At 38.1% G+C, this 25438-nt stretch overlaps 1 protein-coding gene across 3 annotated transcripts in view; it reads left to right on the top strand.

Annotated features, from left to right (window-relative positions):
* Window positions 1-3829: 3829 nt before the first annotated feature.
* Window positions 3830-25438, top strand: part of abcc9 (ATP-binding cassette, sub-family C (CFTR/MRP), member 9) — a 77857-nt gene continuing 56248 nt past the window's right edge. For 2 of the 3 annotated variants that reach the window (XM_042403478.1, XM_042403480.1), the window contains exons 1-15: window positions 3830-3924; window positions 8490-8675; window positions 13539-13680; window positions 13834-13955; window positions 15099-15265; window positions 15497-15598; window positions 16024-16164; window positions 16333-16524; window positions 20213-20377; window positions 21176-21331; window positions 21424-21558; window positions 21673-21835; window positions 22212-22252; window positions 22347-22489; window positions 23281-23389. In XM_042403478.1, coding sequence (XP_042259412.1) covers window positions 8528-8675; window positions 13539-13680; window positions 13834-13955; window positions 15099-15265; window positions 15497-15598; window positions 16024-16164; window positions 16333-16524; window positions 20213-20377; window positions 21176-21331; window positions 21424-21558; window positions 21673-21835; window positions 22212-22252; window positions 22347-22489; window positions 23281-23389 — 1926 coding nt within the window. In that variant the 5' untranslated portion in view covers window positions 3830-3924; window positions 8490-8527. Of the gene's footprint in view, window positions 3925-6302; window positions 6410-8489; window positions 8676-13538; window positions 13681-13833; window positions 13956-15098; window positions 15266-15496; window positions 15599-16023; window positions 16165-16332; window positions 16525-20212; window positions 20378-21175; window positions 21332-21423; window positions 21559-21672; window positions 21836-22211; window positions 22253-22346; window positions 22490-23280; window positions 23390-25438 lie in introns of those variants that run through there. The other variant, XM_042403479.1, reaches the window with a different exon arrangement.

Here is a 25438-nt window from a genome sequence, read left to right as displayed (position 1 = left end):
TAATTTCTACTTTTGATAAACACAAGTCAAACAGAGGACACAGTGACCAAACATTTATAGAAGAAGAATGTTTGAAGAAAAAAGAAAGAAGGAATGAATGAAAGAAAGAGAGAGTTTAGAAGAAAAAAATACAAAAAGTAACTGAGAAATTAGTTTTATGTGACTTTTTAGGCCGTTCATTGATTGAAATAAGTTCTGACAATCCAAATTAATTTTGATGGAGGAATACCAGATGTGTATTTTCATGCCACTTAAAAGAATTTACTACAATCTATTAATTTATGTCCTGAAAAAAAAGGTATTCACCTCTACTGTACCAGTGAGTATCTGGGTAATTAACGGGTTCTCCTTGAATACCTCCATGATATTTGTGACAGTTTGAATCAGGAGCATCTTTCATGGCTGCCAACCCCCCCAAAGCAGCACCATAGCTGTCAAACACTTTGTTTTTCTCTCCTCCGCTGTCATCAAGTCTGCCTCTGTCACATCTGTTTGTGATAATGATTAAAAATGGAACTAATTTCCTTTAATCCGCAGGAATCACGTCGGCTGCTCAGATTGGCATCCTTTCATTACGGACTTTAACGGCTGGCTGCTGTCGAATAACAGGCTTCATCGAGCAGAACAATCCAATAAAAAAAAAAAGAAAAAGTTTTGAATGTGTAATCGACGTTTTTCCCTCAGCCCTGTTATCTCTGCTGTCTTTCTGATAACCTTCAATGTCTCCAAAAAATAATAATAATGCACTGTCATCTCTCTGTGAAAACTTCAGGAGGATGATGACTGACGTTTATTCAGTCAGATTCTGAGTTCATTAACATTTCAGTTTGAGGTTTTTATTGATTTATTGCTTTGTTGCTGCAGGAGCAGGTTGGTCAGTAACAGTGTCGGTGTTCCTCCAAAAGGTGGCAGCAAATAATAGCTAATCTGTGTGTGTGTGTGTGTGTGTGTGTGTGTGTGTGTTCTTCTATTTTTGTGGCTTTTTTTAGTTTTAGATCTTGAGAGTGAGGAACTTTTTGGAAAGTGAAGACATTTTTTTTCTTTTAGACAGTTCAGGCATTTCTGGAATGTGAGGACTTTTTTTTTTTGGAAAGTGAGTTTTTTTTTTTGATCGACATTTTGGAAAGTGGTGGGTGTTTTAGTCATGTGAGGATAATTTTTTTTTTGGGCAAGTGAGGACATATTTGGAAAGTGAGGGCATGTATGGAAGGTAAAGAGATTTTTTGGTAAGTGAGGACATTTTTGGAAAAAGCACATCTGGCAAAAAAAAAAAAAAAAAAATTTTTGAAAATGAGGATTTTTTGCTTTAGAGAGATTTCTCTGGAAGGTGAGGACATTTGGCAACATAAGAATATTTTTGGAAAATGAGAATGTTTTTGTAAAGTGGAGATATTTTTTGGTAGCTAAGAGCATTTTTTGTAAAGTTTGGGCATTTTAGGAAAGTAAAGACATTCCTGGATAGTGCAGAAAATACTGGATGGTGTGCACTTTTTTTGAAAAGTGAGGACATTTATGTTCACGTTAATGGAGAGTGTGGACACTTTTAGAAAGTACGGACAGTTGTGGATATGCGTTCAACTTTTTACATCCATGACTACGACGAGGGTCCTCACAAGGATGCAAATACAAACACACAGTGTGTTCTGCAGTGGGGAATGGTCCCCACTTCCTGTCCTGGGGCAGCATGTCGGTCAGACACTTCCCCTCAGGCTAACGCTTTCTCACGCTGTAGAGTACACACACACACACACACACACACACACACACACACTGACACACACTGACACACACACATAAACACACATAAACACATAAACATGGATGCAGGGCACATAAACACACTAAAAAAACACATTTATGGGCAAAAAGTTGAAACTCACGTATAATATCAGTCATGACGATGTATCACTCGGGTTTAAAACTCTTGAACAGTAAACGCTGGACAAAATCTGAAATATGTCACAGGTGGTTACTGTAATCAATCACGCAAGCTTCTGTTTCTCTATTTTATTTATTCATAGGAATGATTTAATCTCCGTCATCCATCGTCACTTTGGGTCTTCTTGTGATGACGGGTCACAAGTGCTACTTCCTCCTCTGGTGAGTCACAAGTCGAAGGTGAAAGTTCATCAGCTGTCTGATTTTCCCTCCTCTACTGTATGTGAGGGTGTGTGTGCATGTAAAAACAGAGGAAGAGAGGGTGAGTGGGAGCGTTTGTGAGACTCTCGGGGAGATTAAAGGCCATGGCACTTTGTGTGTGTGTGTGTGTGTGTGTGTGTGTGTGTGTGTGTGTGTGTGTGTGTGTGTGTGAGTGTGTGCGTAGGTCAACTTCTTCCCTTGACAGTTTCTTGGGAAACACTGGTGGATGGGAATCTCCTCACACTGTCCTTAACTCTGATGTAAACACACACAGTTACGGCGGCCGATGTCTCTTAATCTCCCTGATCACACAAATCCTCCCACACACCCTCTCTTCCACTATACACGCACAAACACACACACACACACATATGAATCCTTTCACATTTGACCCCCACCCCCTCTCTGGGCCGGCTGTTGCCCTCAGGCTGTGGCCTCTCAGCTGGGAGACGGCAGCAAATAGAGTCCCAGGCTCCACATCCAAGATCCATAACCTTTTTTAACACGTCCCACCAGTGCTGAAGTCTATAGACAAAAAAAAAAAAAACCTCCTCAATCCTGGACTCTGGGCCCCCTGCATGGGGTCAGAAGTACATTTTTGGGGGGTTCATGAGATAGTTTTTAAGACTGTGAAAATAGAGTGCTTCATTAATCCCCAAGGGAAACTAAGAAAATCTGTAATTTTTGAAGAAATTGCGTGTGATTGCTGGGAGCAATCATGCAGCATTACTGAAAAATTGCTAGCAAGGTTAAAGTCACCCACGACCTGCTGCATGTAAGATGCTAATGTTAAGCCTGAGCTATCATGACATGAGCAAAAGCATCAATATGATTAAGATTTCATATGCAGACTACAACGAAAGCTTGCACATCTGACTTTTTTTATAATATGAAAGGGAGCTGGAGTAGTTTAGCACTAAAAACAACCATGATTGATCTAAAAAAAATCACATCTTCTTGTCCACATCCTGGATCACTAACTGGCAACATGAAGAACAAGTCTTTGCTTTGTTGCCAAATGTATATTAATCACTGCGCTGATTACAACACAATTGTTCACTCACAAAATGATCAAAACGTTTCAATTGAAAAAAAACAAACATTTGTTATGAAGTCAAATGTATGATTCACGCTTGTTAAAACACTGAAAACAATAGTTTATTGTTTCACAATGTCTTACAAACAAAATTGTTTTCCCGTGTGATGTGAAGTACGAACTGAAGTTAAAATAAAGTAGAAAAATATGATAAGAGGAGGTGATGAAGGATGAGTGTATGTGTGTGTGTGTTAGTATGAAATCATAGCATATTAATCACATTTGAAGATTAAAGTTGCAGGTGGGATCGAGTCTATGACATGCTGTTTTGTAAGAAGAATATCACTATCATCTGGTTTTTATATGTAGACAATTTTAAAATTGCTCCATGATATCATCTTTGGAAATAAAAAGCCGACTCAGCTCTGAAGTGCTTATTCGGCTTTAATTTGACCTACATTTTTTCTCCATGTTATCATGCATTTTGACAAATTTAAGCGGAAAAAAGCCAGCCATCATATCTGTGTGTGTGTTGGTGTGTGTGTGTGTGTTAGTGTGTGTGTGTGCTGTACTGGTTGAGCGCCATAATGCCGTATCTGAGCAGCAACGACAGTAAATGTAATATATAGGCATTTCCTGTCCCCGTGCCTTCGGTGTAAGCACCAATACTATAAGACGTCGCACGCGGGAATAAAGACGGCACGGGACGCCGCTGTGACCTAAACCCACAAGCCTGCGTCAGAGGCCGGGTAAGTGTCAGGGAAGGCTCTCTCCTATTTTATCCTCCGGTCATTCATATTCAGGGAGGGGGGGACAGCATCCTCAGCTCAGCATGACACGATATGTTTAGTTATAGATAGATACGCATCGGAAAGACGTCCATGTGATACCAGACTCCATTGGAAAACGCGCCAATTTAAAGTAATCTCGCCTGTATGCAAAATAGGATGCTTTAAAAATATAAATTAATATAATATCAGATTTATTAGAAGACTTTGTTCATTTCGGCATCAATATAATCCGCCAATCAGCATATATTTGAGTAAAATATGAATTTCACGCATCTCTCTCTTGTGTTTTGGGCTATTTTGGTGGACGGGGCGCTGCGGGAAACAGTTCAAAAGATTAAAAGTTTTATACAGATACATCTCTCTGCATTAATTTTATGCATGCCGAATATAAGAGTAAATCCAACTGATGCAGAAAAACCATTCATTCGTGTGTTATTGTGTTTATATTTGTCTATACGCGTAGAAAACTTTAAATTGTTCGATTTCTGATAGGAGTTTCGGGTTTTCTCATCGAAGGGATAACAGTCGCATCGTAGATTATACAGCAGCTGCAACGATGCATGAACGAAACCAGATTGCTTTTTTTATTGCTTTATCGTTTTCCTTTTGATATTTCAGCGATATCAGCATGAATTAATAGCTTAATAGCATCTCACTGACCTAAATCCGTCATTCTCCATGAATTACTGACATCGTGTTCGCCTCAGTGCGCTCTGCTGACCGCAACCAAGGTCTTTACGTGTGAATCCTGCAGGGTCTCAGGTTCTGTGGGGGGGTTTTAGATTAAAGGTGATCTCACAGCGAGCTGCCTCACATCTAGTGGAAATATATAACATTATAAATATTGCAGGTATCAAACATGAAAATGGTGTTTTTATACAATAATATAGGTTGAAGCACTAGTTTATTCACCTCTATTTGGGGCAGTTTAATATTTTATTATTTTTTTTTGGAGTTTCATGAAAGAAGGGGGGAAATGATCTTTCAGGGGGGTCCAGGCGTCCTTGAGGGGGTTCCAGGGGGTTCCCAGCTGAAAGGGGAATAATTTATTTTAAGTGTAATTCTATCCATAAGTAACACAGTGACAGGATATATGACTATGTTGGTCATGGGTTTCATACACTTTCTGTAATAAAAGCATCTAAAAGCAAACATCTTATCAGATCAGAGTCTAATGTGTCAGTTTAGGGGTCCTTGACATGAAAAAGTTTGAGAACCAGTGTTCCAGGTGTCATTTATAGCAGTGATCACATGGTTTCTGTCAACATTAAATAGTTTTTTTGAACTGCAAACGATCAGTGAGGGGTTTTATGACATAATTGTGACAAGATGAGTCAATATTGTAATAAGGTTTTTGTAGACTGTACATGTAACTGACTTATCAGTTGGCTGTCAAAGAAGCCCATAATAAACCCCCTTCTCACTACTAAACTGGTTCAAGTTTGGAAATCTGATAGGAGGTGGGTTTGGGATTTTAAAGTGAAATACAGTTTTACCGGAAATCACAAAGCCTTTACCTTCAAAATAAAAACATTATGAGGAGCATGATGAAACTACAGCGATCTTTGCGAGGAAATCAGTGAATGAAAAAGAAGAAAAAATACAGTTAGACCCAACAAAGAAAAGATAAAAAACATTAGAATTGAAGTTTTGGGGAAAAGCAAACCAAATAAAATAGTTAATAAATTGTCCAACATGAGAATGGAGGCACAAAAATACTCTTTATAAATGAAAATATAATGAAATATGTAATGATAGACATGAAAAAAATCATGAATTTAACTAGTATATGCAATATGTGTGTTATACAAACAGGCAAATAGCCAAGACTGGATTACTAACGAGGTAATAAACTGATAATCGTCGTTATAATCTGAACGGCTCCTGCATTTGTACCTGTAATCTTGAGTCTCTGTATACAGATCTGCTTTCAATACTTGTAATATTTCACTTGATATCACGCTTACATGCTGCATATTCCTTAATAAATTTGCATAGAAGTAGCTGGTAATTTGGCCCTGCATATACATACAGTAGCTATATAATGTATGCATACTGTGCAATGTTTGAAAATTAGCAATCTTCCCACATTCCACACATAGCTTCTACTCATAATTATTTCTAATTCCTATTCCTACTTCTTTGTTTTAATTGTTCTATTAATTAATTAATTTAATTGGCTTTTACTTTGAAGGGTATCACCGGAAGCTTTTGGTTGTATCCTGTGTAATTTGACAGCTCTGACAGAGACAGGCAGCTGAGTGCGGAGCAGCTGAGGGTCTTGTGAGGCTAAAAATAATCAACTTTTTACTCTCCAGCTCTCACTATATGTTTTTTCTTTTCTGTCTTCTTCTTCTCATTTCTGTCTCTTTTTTATCACTTATAAACCTCCAGCTATCAGGAATGAAACTGTGTCAATAAGGATTATATTTATTTCTGCGAGGTAAGAGCACTTTGGTGTTTTTATTTAGTGAGTCTTTCTCATTAAACCAGCTTCACTTTATGACTCAACTTAAGTTACTGGTGTTTAAATTAAGGCATGGTTTGATTTGACAGATGGAGGTGCTGGTTTTATTAGAAGCTGAAGGTTAATCTTCCTGTTTCTTAGCTAGATTTGATTTTTTACTTGATATTTTAACACTTTATTTAAAGTGTCAACTGTCCAGACTAACTGACATGTCCATTTGGGACCAATTTACATATTCAGTGTCCATAAATGTAAACTTTCATTATGCTCTTTCGCTGTTAAAGGTGCATTCATATGGGGAAAAAACTGTATACACAGAAAACGTGAAGTGATAATACTTAAAAAGTGGCGGTAAATATGTAATTTTGTGGTGAGCGGCACTTGCGGTCAGCCTCATTTCTGGCTGTTATCCAATTAGGACACGGTTTCATGGCAGAGAAAGAAAGTATTAAAATATCTTGAAACTTTCTGTGGCTTAATAAATTTCTCTTCTGTGTGCAGTAAGTTCGCTATGTCCCAAACAGAAAATTTCTTATCAGAAATACTCAAAAATTTAAGTTTTGTCTCTGTTCCCCAAACAAATATGGCCGCCAGATTAAGGTCGCCATATTTGTTTGGGTTTAGAATGGAGACCTAGCTTGTAAAAAAACATGAAATTCAACTTCATTGTAAGCCAGTAGGAAAGATTTGTCAACAAATGGGGTATAACTACAGTAAAAATTCACACTTTTTCTACTTTTGTAATTCAACATCTTTCAAGTAGGTCAGCAAGTGATAGTAATAAATATATATAGCAATATCACATTTTAGTCATTGTAACATGATTTTTTACATTGTTTTATTATATGTTGCTTATTATCTTATGATTGTATTGTGCTGCTACAACAAGTGAAACATTATTAGCAGTGAACTTATGACTTCTGAATGTTGATGCCAATAACAAGCCGATATGGCATATATGACATATTCATGTTGACTAAAGGACACAATAATAATCTACATAACTGAAATAATTTTAGATTGTAGTCTGAAAAAATCATCATTTCTAGATTTTATTACAACATAAATTATTAACAATTTCTTAATTAGCTCTAAGAAAGTAAAACTAAACTACAAAATGACACAGTTAGCTGGTTGAGAGGTGCAACTAACCGTTATTTTGATTATTGATTAATCTGTCGATTATTTTCTTGATTAATCTATTAGTTGTTTGGTCTGTAAAATAAAAAATGTCAATCAGTGTTTCCCAAAGCTCAAGATGATGTCCTCAAATGACTTGTTTTGTCCACAACCCAAAGATATTCAGTTTACTCTCATAAAGAACTAAAGAAACCAGAAAATATTCACATTTAAAAAGCAGGAACCAGAGAATTTGGACTTAAAAAATTGACTTCCAATGATTAATCAGTTATCAAAATAGGTGGTGATTAATTTAATAGTCGGCAACTAATCGGTTGCAGCTCTAGTCTGGTTAATATTCTCCCTGCATGCTGGTGTCTGTGCTCAGCCCAGGATGGTTTTGTGGACACCACTCTGAATAATTTTGTTGATGATGTTAGAAAATATAGAGTGGAGGGGGGTGTGCGTTACAAAAAATGTGGAGCTGTGTACCACTAGCACTCTATAAAGCTAGCTAAAGTTAGCTCTAAACTCTAGAAAGTTAACCTGAGTCTCCTTACGACAACTTTAAATGACTTTTAATGTGTTAACACCTCCGAGATGTTGATGTTCATCGTTAAACCAACACCTCCATTCAACTGACATAAATAAACCATAAGCCAGGGGTCCTGTAGCTGGCTGGGTAATACCAATGAAATAGCTCTCATGTCTGACTTTGGCCCTGCATCTGTGTTTCTGTGTGAGTGTGTGTGTGTGTGTGTGCGCTTCAGTGTGTGACATGCCACAAAAATGTCTGACCTCCACTCCTCCAAAAGCTCAAGCTGAAGCACTGCTGCGGACACAGATGGCTAACTGTTTAAGGATCATGGAAAACACAACACTGGGCATCGTATATCAACCGTAAAGTTTAACTTGTTTGGTTTTTTTTTTGTCACAGATTGACTCGAGGCTTACGTGGAGCAGTTGGGTGGTGGCATGGCCTTGTCGTTTTGCGGCAACGACCCGAATATCAATGCCTACAGCGTGGAGCAGGGCGTGCTGAACAATGGCTGCTTCGTGGACGCTCTCAACCTGGTTCCTCATGTCTTCCTGCTCTTCATCACCTTCCCCATCCTCTTCATTGGTAGGTGATGTACAATGACATACATACACATGCTTATACCTCTGCTGCATTAATTGACTGATTGATTAACTGACGGTAAAAACAATCGTCAGTAGCTCCAGCTCTTAAATCACATCCTCCTTCAAAACAACACAGGGCAGTCTGGCAAAAAAGTTGAACCTGCAACAAATCATACAGGGAGACACTGTGTTACGTTAATACAAGTGCACATTTCTGTTGGATTGCTTTGTAACGTGAACGCCGTAAATTGCAAAGAAAGATTGGTTGTAAAAGCTTGTCTCAGAGTAATATAATCCACTCCACTGTGTAGTGTTTTGGTGTCTGAAAAGTCTTAAAATTCACAGATGTGTTACTCAGAAACTGGACTTCCTGGATTGTTTTTCATGACTCACCGTTAACAAGAAACTTATCTCTACGTGTGCAGGCCCCTGCATTGAGTTAATGTAGCGCTGTTCTCGTCTGAATGCCCGGCTTACTCACCAAATACTGCTCGCTGGGTTGGAGCCAACCAACGACCGTTTCCTTTTAGATAAGGACATCTCCTGACCGCTCCATCCAACCCCTCAACCTCATGGGCCTCGGTAGTAAGAGGCAGTCTCTCCATGTCTCAGTTGTCCAATTCTTTTAGCCTCGCTAGCTGAGTTGGAGAATGACATATCTCCACTTTCTATATTTGACATTTCCAACACAAAGGCCACGTCATTAGCAGGAAAGCATTCAAACCATCACCTCACCTTCGCTCTGAGGTGGCATTACACTTCCCCAAAAACAAGCATCTTTGGACTTTATCTCCTTCATTTTTGGGGAAAAAACCTTGACACACAGCTACAAAAATACGTCCTACGTAGGCTGTACTCCACTCTCTCCATTCTGGTCCGTATCAAACGAAAAGCCAGGACCAGGTAGATCTTGCCGTGTATAGCGGAGGACGTCCCGATGATCATTATTGAACAGGCTCCTTTCAGTGTTGAAACGTATCTTTCTGTTCACACTGTGATCGTTCAGGAACAAATGATGAAAATGTCAAGAAAAACTTCCAAACTTCATCATCACTTTAAGAGATTAGTACTGACCCTTTGAGTGTATATGGATATATTGATATATTGATTCTTATTGAATATAGCTCACATTAAATACTTTTTATCTGCTGATTTTGACTGATGCACAACTCAGTGTTTAGTATCATCCCTGTCTTGACTTTATCTAGTAAAGAGGCTTATCATGAAGCTAAATCTGCAGTAACTTTGATTAAAAACCAAGTATTAACTTGTTTGGGAGGTAAGTTGTTAGTGGACACACCTACATAATGATGACGTATTTATTCCCAAACACTGTCTATCTGTTTATTGGCCACTTGTTTGAAAAAAAAAAATTTCCACTGTTGAAACTATTTTGGAAGAGCAAAATGCAAAAATAAACATTTTTCACGTGTAAATATTTAGAAATGTTGTATATCTTTTGGAACAGACCTACTGTATCTAAGAAGGTTTCTGTGCTTCTGCAGAAAAAAAAAAAAAGTCAGAAGTGGTCCAGTCTGTGTGTATATATTCTGACAGATGTTCAAGTGTTTCCTGCTTAAGCCTCTTAAAGCTTCACCTTTTCTGTTGGACTGTCTCGGATATCGGAGCTGCTGGCAGGACAGAACTAATCCAGAGAGGATTATTGGAGCAGAGAACTGGCTGAACGACTTTGAAAAAAACATCTTAATTGCGATTATTTTGACTGATATTACAATCGCGATATGATTTGCGATATTAGAGGGAACATCACATTGTTCTCATTTTCATTGAAAAACATATTTAACTGATTATGTTGTGATTTCTGCACCAAACAAAGATGTTTTCTTAAGTCTGTAGAATATGATGTGTAGGCCAGGACGTCTCTGCGTGACAATATTTAATTTAAAATAGTATTTTGACCTCTTGCGACTTAAAATTGCAGTACGCCATAATGCGATTTCAAAAAAATGCGGATTCATTGTTGAGCTCTAGAGCAGAGTGAGACAGATGGTTTGATCTTTGTTTTGTACATATTGTATTGTGTTTAATATGGGGGATTATGGAGTGCCTGTTGAATTAATGTGTGTTTTTTTCTGTTTATATGTGCTGCTGTTTGTTAGTCCTGTGATAGATTAGTGACCTGTGACCTCAGCGTACGCTGGAATAGACTCCAGTTCCCATGTGACCCTGGATAGGATGGTTGAAAATGGATGAAAATGGATGAAAATGGATGAAAATGGATGAAAATGGATGGATATGTGGATGAAAGGAGTTAGCATTATAGATAAAATCCTCTATCGCAATATTTTATCATTTTATATCAAGATTTCAGTACATAATGTGAAATAGTTAGAAAATCTACTGGATTTTTTTACGGTGAAAATTTAAAAAAAAAATTTTGGGGGCTAAAACAGCAAATTAAATACCTGATAAATACAAAAACTTCATCACATTGATGCAGAAAATCATACTAAAATCCAATATAAGCATGAAAGTGCTCGTCACAAATGTATACAGTCTCATGCTTTATATAGTCGTACTGATCAATGGATCTATTAAGGAGGATGAAATATTTTATTTGCATGTTTTGTTATAATTAGGATCGGGTTCAGATCACAAATTCTGTTTTGGATCTGGTTCCAGGTCGATAAAATACTGCTCTTTTTTCATTAGCAGAGAACAATGTACAAAAAATTAAGATAACAGCAGCAGGATTCTCATTTTTAGCTTGAACCGACCGTTGCCGTTGATTGAAATGAAAAATGTTGCCCAGATGACAGTATGTCAGCTGTAGCTTCTGTCCTTCAGGGTAATGTCTGGAAATATCTGTACTAAACTTTGCCAAAGATAGTGAGTCATAATGACAAGTTTTCTCCAGTGTAACCATCTAGTTCCATCACTTCACGTCAGTTTCATCATTCAATTTTCCAGTTAAACTTTAAGGCATGTCTCATGAGAGTTCTGACCTCACGTCTTCCAGTATCTGAAGAAAATAGCTTTCGAAGAATAAGGTGTGCCAAACTAATAAGGCTACAGCTGTTATTTGAATGTGTTAGAGACATATTTAATCATTTATATGCTGCTCATTTGAGATTGAAGCTACATGTTGTAGATCTCAGTTGAATCTTTGAGTTTTGTTGTGTACGTCTTTATTTACAAAATGTTAAAAGCTGAAAGTAAATGGATCTGATAAGGGATTTGTAAAGATTTAGATATAAAAAAAAACAAATTCAATACTTGCTTCAGGTCTGATAAATGCTATTTATCGACCAAAAATTAATAGCAAATAGAAATATTAGATTAGTAGTGAATGATGAAGATTCATCACTGTAATCTGTTACTCCAGCGTCCCTCCGTGTCACCAGCAGAGCAGATGTGTCAGTGATATTAACTCTCTCTCATGGACACACACACACACACACTTTAAGGCAGTTTTTTGTCACCAGTGTGAACGTTAAGCAGCTTTGAAGTGTTGGAAGTGTAGTTAAGACGGGATTAGACTGCAGGATCTGAACTGTTGCAGGAACTAAACAGTTAACAAAAATGCAACAAAAAACAGTCAAATAGAATATAAACATGTTCACTGGAATATTGTGTGATTTTGATAGCTGGTATTTATTTAGTCTGTGATAATGAGAAAATGCTTCCTTCCTTCTTGCACTTTGTGCTCCCACAAAGAAAGAGAGAATGAGACGGCAGAAAGGCAGGAATGGAGGAAAGAAAGAAGGAGAGATGAATGGAAAAATGAAAGAGGAAAGGAACTAATACACAGGAAAAGAAAGGAATGAATCATGTTAATTATTTGGTTTAGTTTGGTGCTTTGGTAACTCTGCTGTTGCATCACTTAGAGAGAACAACTTGTGTTGATGTGGTTAGTTATCTGGTTTGTTTGTGTGTGTGTATACAGTAGATTATGGGAATGGTTCTGACCAGAAGCCCTCAGCGTGCTCCCAGAGGACTCACTAATTGATGCTTCCTGGTTCTAGTTTTTTATGGTCTCTGTCCCCTGAGCCTCTAAAATGGCTCCGGTCCATTTAGTTAAAAGCAGAAACAAACCTAATAAAAAACACTATCAGCTGAAATAAAGTCCCGCGACGCTGCGCTCCCATAGCGTCACCCTGTTTTACCATTAAACTAATGTTAGACAGAGTATTTTAGAATTGTAGGTTTCAAGAATCAAGCTGAAATTACTTTATTTGTTGTAATATTATATAATTGATCAGTATGTGTGGCTGTTGATTCTAATGCAACACATTAGATTCCTCTCATGCCTGAATATGTATTATTGATATCATAATTAGTGGCTGTTTATCAAAGAGCTTTAGTGTCCCATTAAAAGTTATCTATGAGGCTTTTCCACCATGTCAAAAGTCTGAATATGTGCATTTGTTGGCCAGAAAATAACAATCTTACCACAGTTTTGCATTGTTTTGCCCATGTTATTTTATGTATTTTATGTTAATGGAGATAATCTAAGCACAAATGTCAATTTATAAGTAAGTGGACCTTTTTGCTTAGATTATCTCCATCAAATATTACGCTCAATGTTATGGATTATATAGAGTATCTGAAGCTGTTTTATTTGTGCCTGCAAGTTGATTTTCACACTGTGGGTGGATGTTAATGTACACCAATGGCTGCCTGACGAATAAGAAAAGATTTAAATACTACGGCATCATTTGGAAGGTATATGTGAATTGTAGTAAAACATGCGAAAATATCAGTAGTTTTTTAATTCCCACATTGGTCGTAACCTAGTTTACAAACCAGTTGTTGTACTATAAAGTCTTTAAGTTGGTTTCCCTTCATTCAGACTGTGTTTTTCAGAAGTATCTGTCTGTTTGTCTTTCTGTCTGTCTCTCAGGTTGGGGCAGTCAGAGCTCCAAGGTGCAGATCCATCATAACACATGGCTTCATTTCCCCGGACACAACCTGAGATGGATCCTCACCTTCTCACTGCTCTTCGTCCACGTCTGCGAGTTCGCAGAGGGCATCGTCTCCAACAAGTGAGACCTCGGAAAGATGTTTTTATCAAATATGTTACCACAAGTTATACAAATAATGTCTATGAAATGTGACAGAAAGTAGTAAATCAGCTCCTTTGTTGTAATTCATCAGTATATTATATCACTGTCATTTGTTTTTGCATCTTGCTGTAGGATGATGCAGACCAACCACCTCCATCTCTTCATGCCAGCATTCATGGGCTTCATTGCTGCTACGACTTCAGTAGTTTACTACCACAACATAGAGACATCCAACTTCCCTAAACTGCTACTCGGTAAGTTTTAACGCTTGAAAAAGTCAAATTTGAGATTGCTCTGTCCATAGCTGGAGCCAGTTGCTCCTCCATCTTTTTTTTAAACCTTTAAATCTAATATCCTAATAAAATTGGCTCAGTACGCAATTCCCAATCTTTAATCTATAGTTAAAACTATGACACTCATAGCTTTTTATAGCCTCTAGGGATGGCAGGGTAGGTCAGTCTGGTGGCCCACCACTTATGTCTAGATGGAGATATCTCAACAACTATTGGATGGATTGCCATGAAGTTTTGTACAGATATTCATGGTCCCCAGAGGAGAAATCCTACTGATGATGGTAATTCCCCTGACATTTCCTCTAGCGCCACCTTGAGGTTGATATTTGTGGTTTAGTGTGAAATATCAACAACTGTTGGATGGCTTACCATGCAATTTGGTACCAACATTCATGGTCTTTGTCTTGTCCCGTCATCAGGTCAAGATTTCAGTTCAATCAGGAACACTCTCGTCATAGATTAAAGCATTTATTGCAATAAATGGAAATACAGTTTAGCTCATAGATGCTCCCTGGATAAGACAAGCAGCATGCTAAGCTAAACCAGGGAACGGGTCCAAAGCAAGACATTTGAATTCCGGACTACCTTGAGCCATGATAAGAGCCTTAACCAAGAAAGGTTTTGTCCAATATTTTGGGTTTATCTATCTAACAGTCTGTTTTTCTTGACAATGAGTATTACAGCCTCACAGAGCTGCTAGCATGGCTGTAGACTCTAGTTTTTTGTTGTAGGACAGTGCAGCAACAGTTCTCCTAAACATACAGACGAGGCAACCAAAGAGTTTTAATAGCCAAACAGTGGCATTTTAACTGGCCAGGTCAGTCACTTGACCTCAGTCCAGCTGATCATGTCTTCCGCCTGCTGATCAGACCAGACTGGAGCAAGCAGGAAATGAAAATGGATAAGGTCAGGGGTCAACAAATATTAAATGGAATGGTTTTATTGAACTTTATATTATCTTGTCCAACTACTTTCTGTCCTCAAATCCTCCAACTTTAGCTGAAAGTCGCTGAAATCTGAAAGCACTTTAACCTCACAGTCATGGTTTTATTTCAAATGCAGCGTGCTGAAGAACAGAGACTAAAACTCTCTCTTTCCTCCCAGTTCTTTTCATCTACTGGGTGTTGGCATTCATCACTAAGTCCATCAAGTTGTGGAAGTTTGCAGAGTACAGCGTCGGACTGCAACACCTGAGGTTCTGCATCACAGCCCTGTTAGTGATCCTGTACGGACTGCTGATGGCTGTGGAGATCAACGTCATAAGAGTCAGGGTGACTCATCCTGTTTCATCCTACTTAACATAATTTTTATGTGTTTTAATAATTATCTTGTACTCTCTCTGCCATTTTTAATTGCAAACCTCTTGGCATTTGTTTTATTTGGGATTTTTGGTGCTTATTATTATCAATGTCATCTAATTTTTCTGTTTTTTGTACCTTTTTGTGTAGCATTAACTGTATTTTTATGCTGTTATAGTAACTTGTCCTTTTCTCTCCCCGTAGAAATATGTATTCTTTGCCAACCCTCAGAAGGTGAAGCCGCCAGAGGATCTTCAGGATCTGGGTGTTCGTTTCCTGCAGCCGTTTGTCAACCTGCTGTCCAAGGTAGACGTGAATTTTGTGTATTTTCAATAAAATGCACTGATAACTGCAATCTACAAGAGAAATCAGAGTCCCACACTTCTGAGACAAAAATATCAAACTGGAAAACATCATGTATAGACAAAAATATTTTAGTTTTTTGGGTTTTCTTTGGTGATTATACATTGCAGTATGTACAATACAGGAGAAATATGACACTCACTTTCTACTTTTCCCAAATTACAGACACCACTCAGTTCATTTCCTATATAGTTTTGAATCTGCCAATCTCAATGGCTTGAGGAAGAATATGAGTTGTTAATTGTGCAAGAAAAAATCTTTGGCTTCTGCATTAGTGTGATGCATGCGTGTAATATGCATGTATTATACAGTATGTTTATATGCCAGAGGTGAAAAATGCTTCAAAGGCTTTTGCCACCTTTTCATAGGCAACATACTGGTGGATGAATCCTCTCATCATCGGAGCCCATAAGAGGCCCATAGAGCTGAAGAAGATTGGCAAGCTGCCAATCGCTATGAGAGCTCTCACCAACTACTTACGGCTCAAAGATGCGTACGAGGACCAGAGAGTGAGTAAAGTGGAGGCCTTGCCCTAATTTGATAATGAAGCAATGTTCCAGCTGTATGTTTTTACATTCAACTTGGGTTTTCCTGCTATTTACGATATCAGAAGTAGACAAACTTCCCTAATTTCACCCCTTTTATGTCTCTGTTTTCTCATTTCTCACTCCATGCAGACAGCTGAGGACCCGGATCGTTCCCCTTCTATCTGGCGCTCAATGTACCGAGCGTTCGGTCGTCCCATCCTGCTCAGCAGCACTTTCCGCTATCTGGCTGACCTGCTGGGCTTCGCCGGACCTCTCTGCATCTCTGGCATCGTAAAGTACCTGAATACTGACAATGAAGTCCCTGCGACAGACAAGTCAAAGGTGGGTGAGCCAGAGAGAGGAGTTTGTACCCGATGGGCCTCAATTTTGGCTTCAAAACTTCAAAATTAAATAAAGAAGATGAAGGGAAACTGCCCATATGATGTAAGAATATTAATATATGCTTACATCATATGGGCAGTCACTAGATATAAGATTCCTGCTACAAAAATATTTGTTTAGACCGATATATCAAGTTGATGTTGGCCCTGTATCAGCCAGAAGAGGAAAATTCATGTAGTTAAAAGTTGTAACCAGTCACATCATTGAACTCAGGGACTTTCGGGTATGAATTACTCATTTATGTGCACAAATTATCACAACTACTGATCCAAATATCTTTAAATTAGGAAATTGGAACTTTCAGATAAATATGTAAATAATTTCCAGTCATGATTGTCACTTAGATGTTGTTGAACACACTATTTACACATCGTAGAAGGTTAGAACTGAACTGCAAACACATTGGTGGATATAACTCGGCTATAAAGGGATTTTGAGCGAAATGACTTGACTTTGACTTGGCGACAGGTTGAGAAATGGACCCAGCGCTAAAAGAGAGTCACATTTGAAAAGCCTGTAACGAACACAGACTGTGAGTGAGACGACTGAGTGTGAAAAGATGGACGTCATTCATTTTCCCACTAGAGAAATCACTTCGGAAACCTAAACCCATATGTGGGCACAACTGATGTTACTAAAGCCGTCGATGGGAACAACGTCTCGTCCGAGTGTTTACATAAGATCATTTTGTTAGAGGTTAAGTGCAAATTAACGCAACACTGTGACTCGTCCCCAAACACAAATTGTGTCTCTGCCTGTCAGTGGTGTTGGGTGGTCCAGCCAGCCAATGAATGACTCACTGTCAGCGTGATGTCACCGAGGCGTTGGTCCCAGTCATCATGTCACCCCCAGTGTGTGTGTGTGAGTGTGAACTATGCTGTGTCTGACGTGATAATATGTCTGTAATGTCATAATACGCCGGTGCTGAAATGACATTTCACACAAACACACACACACACACACACACACACACACACATGTTTGTACTTGTATACTTGTGAGGACCCTCGTCGATTGAATGTATTCTCTAACCTTAACATCACAACTACATGACCAACAACAACCCTTACTGTAAAAACACTAAAACCATGTCTTAACCCAATTTGAACAAATAAAGAACGGCCAATATGTTCCTTATTTTCAAAATATAAAACAGAAAATGATTATCACAAAAGTAGAAGTACACACACACACACACACACACACACACACACACACACATACAGAAACTGGTAGACAATAACATTAGAAATACTGTTATGAATCAACATAAATGTTGGATGCTACATGGTTTTCTGCAACCCTGCAAATGTTCATGTTAGCTTACTATAATGGTCCATGGCACAAATGCTAATGGTTTCACTTATGTTGCTGAAACTACTTTAATTTTATAAACATATATTAAGTGTTTGCAGCACACCAAACAAACAGTATAAGTTGCTAAGTCAATTATTGTCAATTATTGTTTGTATTGTTTTCAGCATGTAGCTGTCAAATTGTAAAAAATTAGAACCAGTATTTTAATTGTTTTTTTGTTTTTTTTTTGGTTAATTGATTTATTGTTTAATCAGAAAATAGTCATAAATAGCCGCCACTATTTCTCAGAGTCCAAGATTAAGTCTTCAAATTGCTTGTTTTGTCTGATCATGAGTCTAAAACCTAAAGATATTTGATCTACAAAGATGTTAGACAAGAGAGAAGCAGCAAAGCATTACCTTTGAGAAGCAACTTTATGATGCTTTTGATTACTTAAATTACTTAAATGATTAATTGACTATCAAGGTTTTGCTTAAATAGTCTTATCCTTTATCTTAACTGTTCTGTTCTGTTCTATATCTTACTTTTCCACCAATAAGCATAATTTAAATTTCTTCAGTTTCCCTGAACAGGATCAACGCAGTTTATCTTATTTTAGGATCTCCATCATAAAGCAATATCAGCTGTAACGATAACAAACTATAAATATTACAAAACAGTAATATCTGCTCATGACAGCCCCAACAAAGAAGGTGTTGTAGACGGAGAGAGAACACAGACATTTTTACAGACAGTCCATTTGGCGAAGGAAGAGACAAAGGCAAAGCTGATCACAGACATCGACTCCTCGTAAATCCGTGCCAGTCTCCTCCGAAGGTCGTAACACAGGAAAGAGCCACTGTGAGAGGCAGAACAGATGCTTTTGTAATGACAATTTATTTTCATTCAGTCCCATTTGGCTGGATGTTGTTATAGTCGATGTTGAATGTGAGCTGTTGTCGGTTCCGTGCCTGCCTGTTAAAGTGGGTATAATGGGCAGCAGAGATAGAGAGCAGAGCAGAGCTGCATTTCTGAGTGACATGGAAAATTCCCCACTCACTTCACACTCACTAGCTCAGTTTAATACTGAGGGAAGGCCTGCTGAGCACCAGACGGAGCTTTCTGATACTACGGTGTGTGTGTGTGTGTTTTCATACACGCGGTATGTGTGTGCTAGAAGTGCTCAACGTGGAAAAAATATAATAGTAAATGCAAATTAGCAGCAAATTAAATATGTGATAACTGGCTCAAAAATAAATTAAAATATTGCCATTAAATCAATATGAGATATAGTGCCAAGAACAAATGTATAGGAAGATACACACAGATACACAGCAGAGATAAACAAACATAAACTTATAGGTGTTATGTACAGAGAAGTACGAATAATAGGTCAAACTGCTACTGTGAGTTATTAAGAGTTATTATTAAGAGGGAATGTAACAAATGCTGCAATAAATATTGTATATTTTCTATACGTCTATACATGCGTCAGTTGTATAAAATGTTTCATTCATGCTTCACCATCACATCATTGGTTCTCCTTCACTTGGCTACTAGCTGACTGTTAATATCCAATCACATTCATACAGGTGTACACGGCAACTAACGATTATTTCAATTATCAATTAATCTGCTGATTATTTTCTCAATGAATCAATTCATTGTTTTGTCTGTAAAATGTCAGATGCCTGTTATGTTTTGTTAATGTCTTGTTTTGTCAGCTAAACAGTCCAAAATCTAAATAAATTCAGTTTATTATCACGTATGACACAGAAAAGCTTTAAATTCTCACATTTGAGAAGCTGCAACAAAACAACAAAATGATTAAACATTATTTGATTATCAAAATAGTTAATAGCGATTAATCTTCTGATGATTTATTCATCGTCGCAGCTCTACTCTGCTGAAGGTTTTTGGGTGTCGCTGACTTCATTAACGAATAGACGCAGACAGAAACGAAACCAAAATACTTCAGCGACGAGGGTTTTCCTTCATTGTTGCTCACATTGCAGCACGCCACTCTCAGGCTTCCGTACCTCTGCTCTCCACTCTCCAGATAGACAGATATTGAAGTCTTTCAAGAATTGATTAGCACTGCCAAAGTTGTCATTTCTTTAGTAAGTAAAACTAGACGAAAGTTATATTTTCATTTGAAGCTGAAAACAAAGAGTTGATGCACCAACTCTATGGATTCTGTTCATGGAAGAGAAAACAGATGTGACTCCGCTGATAATTCATTTTGAATTAGTTTGACTCAACTGTGAACAACTTTTAAACAAGACCTTTATGTCTTCTAATGTTTCTTCTTTGTGTGTGTGTTTTATTGAAGGAGACATATTTCGGCGTGTACTTCATGTCCTCCACCGAGCTGCTGCAGAACACTTCGGTCTTGGCTGTTCTGCTCTTCCTGGCTTTAGTCCTGCAGAGGACCTTCCTGCAGGCCTCCTACTACGTCACCATAGAAACAGGCATCAACCTGCGGGGAGCCCTGCTGGTGAGCGTTGCATGGAAAATTAAGTTTACTGACATGTTGCTTTGAACACGTCTACGTGATTGATCTCCCGAACGCCTCAGAGACCGAGACTGCTCGCTGATAGAGGAGCTTCTGTTGTTCTCATACGAACGTCTCCCGTCCTGATTTAACAGAAAATCGATTGAAATGCTTAGAGAACAGACAGTTCAAGGCTGCACGGAGGGTTTTATAGCACATAAAATATGAAATAAAATATGTAAACTGATTTTTATGGTCTGTTTTGTACACAAACAGAAAGGCAATAAAAGAAAAAATCCCAGATGGTTTAAGTAAATGTTATCAAAACATTCAGTGCGTATTTCTGCATAATTAATTTGTATCATAAATTCCTTTTACTCAGTGGACAAAAGAGGCTCTGGCATTTAGACCATTAGACTATCTAACTCCAGGATGCTTCTACTACTGAATATATTCATGAAAACCTGCATGTAATGACTCTGCATTAGCATCAGCTAGCGTCTCACACGGATATATCTCAATCAAACAAAGATACGATTATATTAAAAATCAAATAGTACTTTTTGACTGAAATGTTACAGAATATCTGAATCTATCAAGTACTGTAAGTTGGTACCAAATGGTCAGATGTATGCTCTTCTTTACTGATTCTTTTCTAAATTTAAGTTATAATTTTGCGAATTTTAGACTTTTTATTGAGGCAATTTATTTAGTTTTTGCGCAGTTTATAAAAATATTTTGATATTTCTTGTCCCGTATCAAGTATTATATTGTATTCATGTTTTCTTTTTAATTAACCAGGCGATGATTTACAACAAAATCCTGCGTCTGTCCACCTCCAACATGTCTATGGGGGAGATGACACTGGGACAGATCAACAACCTGGTTGCCATAGAGACCAACCAGCTCATGTGGTTCCTCTTTCTCTGCCCCAACCTGTGGGCCATGCCTGTACAGGTAGGAAAAAAACTCCATAAATATCTGTTCATCCTGTATAATACACAGTAATGGTGATTTTTTAAATTTTTCATTCCTCTTCTTCTTTGCAGATTGTGATGGGAGTGATTCTGCTCTACTATTTATTAGGCTCGAGCGCTTTAGTTGGAGCGTCTGTCATAGTTCTTCTGGCTCCGGTCCAATACCGCATAGCAACGAAGCTGGCAGACACACAGAAAAGCACACTAGTAAGCAGCAGCATGCTTATATAATTGTTTTGTTTTTGGAGTAAAGCACATGGCCAGAAGAAGTGAACTTGATGTGTATGAGATGTGATATATCAACAGAGTCGTCTCTTGTAGGAACACTCCACCGATCGTCTGAAAAAGACCACGGAGATCTTGAAGGGGATAAAGTTACTAAAGCTTTACGCCTGGGAGAATATCTTCTGTGACAGCGTGGAGGAGACCAGAGGCAAAGAGCTCACCAGCCTTAAGACGTTCGCTTTCTATACATCGATGTCAAGTAAGATGAAAAACGTGTCCATGACCTCGTTTTAATTTGTGTTAATTTGTGCGTGATTGCAGGAAACAATCCGCTCAGTGTTTATCCAAGTTGATAAAAAAGAAAAAGTGAAAGACATGACTGGTTTTGGTTTGCACATTACACAATTCTCCTCTCATGTGCATGAAATACTCTGCATATGTTCAGTATCAACACAACACCAGCCTTAATGTTTGATTATTTTATGTAGGAAATGAGCGATCGTTCATATCATGACGGCAGGATTTGGCAGAAAGATAAATCTGCTGTTGGCTCGCTTTCTCTCACGATCGCAATATCACATTCTCATAATATTGTACTTTATCTTTCAACTCATATGACTCTTTCCTGCTTGCAGTTTTCATGAACGCTGCTATCCCCATCGCGGCCGTACTTTCGGTAAGACAGTTTTGATGTATGTGATGCATTGTGTGTGTGTGTGTGTGTGTGTATAATCAGGTGATGAAATGCAAAAATGTTTTTTCCCTTGTAGACATTTGTGACGCATCACTTCATCAATAAAAGTGGTCCGAGTCCTTCGGAGGCTTTTGCTGCTCTGGCGTTGTTCCACATCCTGGTCACACCTCTATTCCTGCTCTCTACTGTCGTCAGATTCGCCGTCAAGGCTTTAGTCAGGTGAGTCTGTGTGTGATTATGGAAGTTTTCAAGGTGAAAAGATTGAAAAAAAAACCTCCCCAGTGCTTTCTTTTCTTCTTTGTTAGCTCATAAAATGATTGGCAGGTTTGCTCTTTCGCTGTCCTCGGTGGCAGCATGAGTCATCAATAATTAAAATGTTTGATAGAAGCGTGTGGTGTGATGGTAGTTTTCTCTGTACAGAGCACCTTCTCAGATATTCTGGACACAGTTTTGGATTTAGCTCAGTATACAGAAACAGTATACACACACAAGTTTATGCCAGAATTCGATTTGGGGCCACTAGTGTCAACCAATAGTATCAAATAGAGGTTGGATGGTGGAAAATCTATCCCACTAAAGCCATTGTGGCCAGGAAATGTTTTTTATAGCCTTTGTATAAAATATGTGTGTATGAAAATGAAGCGAGGAACAAGGCAAGACTTCAGATAAGATGACTGCACTGATACTGCACATCCTCGCTGAGCCGTTAATCTGCAGCCGAAGCTAATTCGAGCCGTTTCTTGAGTCGTATTCAGTGGATTGACTATATTTTGTTACTGGTAAGAAGGGGAGAGAAGGAGATGCGGACATGACTAAACAAGGAAGACAAACAGGAGATGCTGTGTAACAAAATTGGATGCGGTTCCAGTGGTAAATCTAATTAAAGGAACACGAAGGAAACCTGAGAGCAGTGAAGGAGAAACGCTAAACTCCTGAGAGATTACTGGAATCGGTGTGATCACAATCACACTTGTTTGTGTTTGACTGTGTGTGTGTGTGTTCGTTCACAGTGTCCAGAAGCTTGGTGAGTTTCTCCAGAGTGACGAAATTGGAGACGACAGCTGGAGAAACGGAGACATGTCTGTTTCCCTGGAGGCCAGTAAAAAACACCTGGGGGCGGTGAGTATTACTGATACAAGATCAATCAGCGAAACTGATAACTGAGCACAGACAAAAGTCTCAGTCAGGCAAGATTTTTAAGGAAAACTACTTGTTTTTCACCATTTTCTTCAGCCTGGATAAAATATCTTAAAATTCGGTCATCGTTCTCATGGGTAATGATAACATTTGCATACAAATTTGACAATGCTAGAGGCTTAGGGTGACTAATACATACAGTCTGACATGTTTTTAAATAGGATCCAGTTTAGCAAAATGTATTACTTGAGGTGAAATCACCCAAATATAATATATAAAATATATATGCACAGCTACAGTACATACAGTAACTGGAAGTTTAGCTCTGCTGTGGATAATTTTGGTGCTAACAATGAAAATAAGACCCAGATGGGGGAAAAAAAAGTTAATTTTCCTTTAATGTATTATTTAATTTCTGTATCCAAATTGTACAATATGGTTACGATTGGATTTTCTTCCCCTTCGTGTGTTCTCAATTGACGTCTGAAGCACATGCAGTTTTTTTTCAGACTTCATGTTAAGTGACAACAGATTAATGAAGAGCTTCAAACAATAATAATAAAAAAAAAAAAATCCAAACATTTATTCTGTATTTAAAACAAACGGTGTTAACAAAACGTGCTGTAGGTGCCAAGAAATCGCTTTCATGTGCCGAGTTTAACAGCCAGTGTTTCCATATGGTTGGATCAATGAGGTGTGCCAGATGACACGGCGCACACACATTCCTTCCATGTTACTCCAGGTGGACATTTGTCCTTTTCTATTTTAGTGACAGGTCCGTTTAACAGGGTGTTCAGGCTCGTTGTATAACTTCAGCCACGAATCCTGCTGGGACGAGATCCTCCGAGGAGTATTTAGACAGTGACGTGCCATCATAAGAGCTCATAAGAATGAATTTTGGGAAATAAGGAAAAGAAAATGCTCTCAATATTATTTGAAATTTCTTGACAGAGGCTTATCTATGATTTGAGTTATAAAAACCTCAGACAGAATGTTTATGGTCTAATATTTTTCCTCATCTATTGGGCAATAAATTATCTGTTATTTGTGGTCTAGTAAAAGAAAAAAAACATCTTTTAATCTTGCAACTCTCTGAACAATTGAAATACACTGATGTCAACCCAAAAGCCAACTGGATGTATCTAATCTGAATCAAAAAGCGTTCAACTGTCACCATATTTCACTTGGATCTGCTTGGCTCTAGGGATGGCAATGTCAGTTAGTCCATCACTTTTCTCCAGACTGAAATATCTCAAAGCTATTAGGCAGATTGCCATGACATTTTATACAGACATTCATGGTCCCCAGAGGATGAATCCCACTGACCTTGGTGATTTACTGACTTTCCCCCCTAGTAACCCATGAGGTCGACATTTGCGGTTCAGGGTGGAAGATCTTGACAACTATTAGATGGACTGACATGAAATATGCTACAGATATTCAAGGTCCCCAGAGGAAACATTTGAATGACTTTGGTGATCCTCTGACTTCTTCTCTTGTGGTGAAATATCTCAACATCAAATTAACTGGCAGCGGATTAGTGAATTATTAGCTTATTTCGACAACAACTCAGAACAAAACGAGACTTATCTTTGAACGAGAGTTGGTTAGACGCAATAACAAACAGACCGGATCAAGCAAAAGATAAAGAAAAATGTTTTATTTCTCTTAATGGTACTTTCCATAATGTTGTCAGACACTTATAATAACAATACGAGTCTGTCAGTGGCGCTATCGCCCAGTCGGATTACATCACAGCCCGTTTCGCTGCAGTGCTCTCGCTCAATAGTGGACCAATTTCAAAAAATGGTGTCCCCATTAGTCAGTTAGACAAAAAGATGGATAAATATGGTCCAAGTTGAAAAATATCAAAGTTTCCCTTTAATACTGTAGCACTTTGAGTTTCACTGTGAATGAAAAGTGCAGTAAAATTAAACGTATTATTATCTTGTTGAGGACGTTTCACAGAATTAACCCTTTCATGCATAGCGGTCACTACAGTGGACAGCTATTCAAAAGCCGTTTTCTTAT

This window comes from Thunnus maccoyii, chromosome 23 (assembly GCF_910596095.1).
Source record: "Thunnus maccoyii chromosome 23, fThuMac1.1, whole genome shotgun sequence".
In the NCBI taxonomy this organism is placed as follows: domain Eukaryota; kingdom Metazoa; phylum Chordata; class Actinopteri; order Scombriformes; family Scombridae; genus Thunnus; species Thunnus maccoyii.
This window is presented reverse-complemented; position numbering and strand designations above follow the sequence as displayed.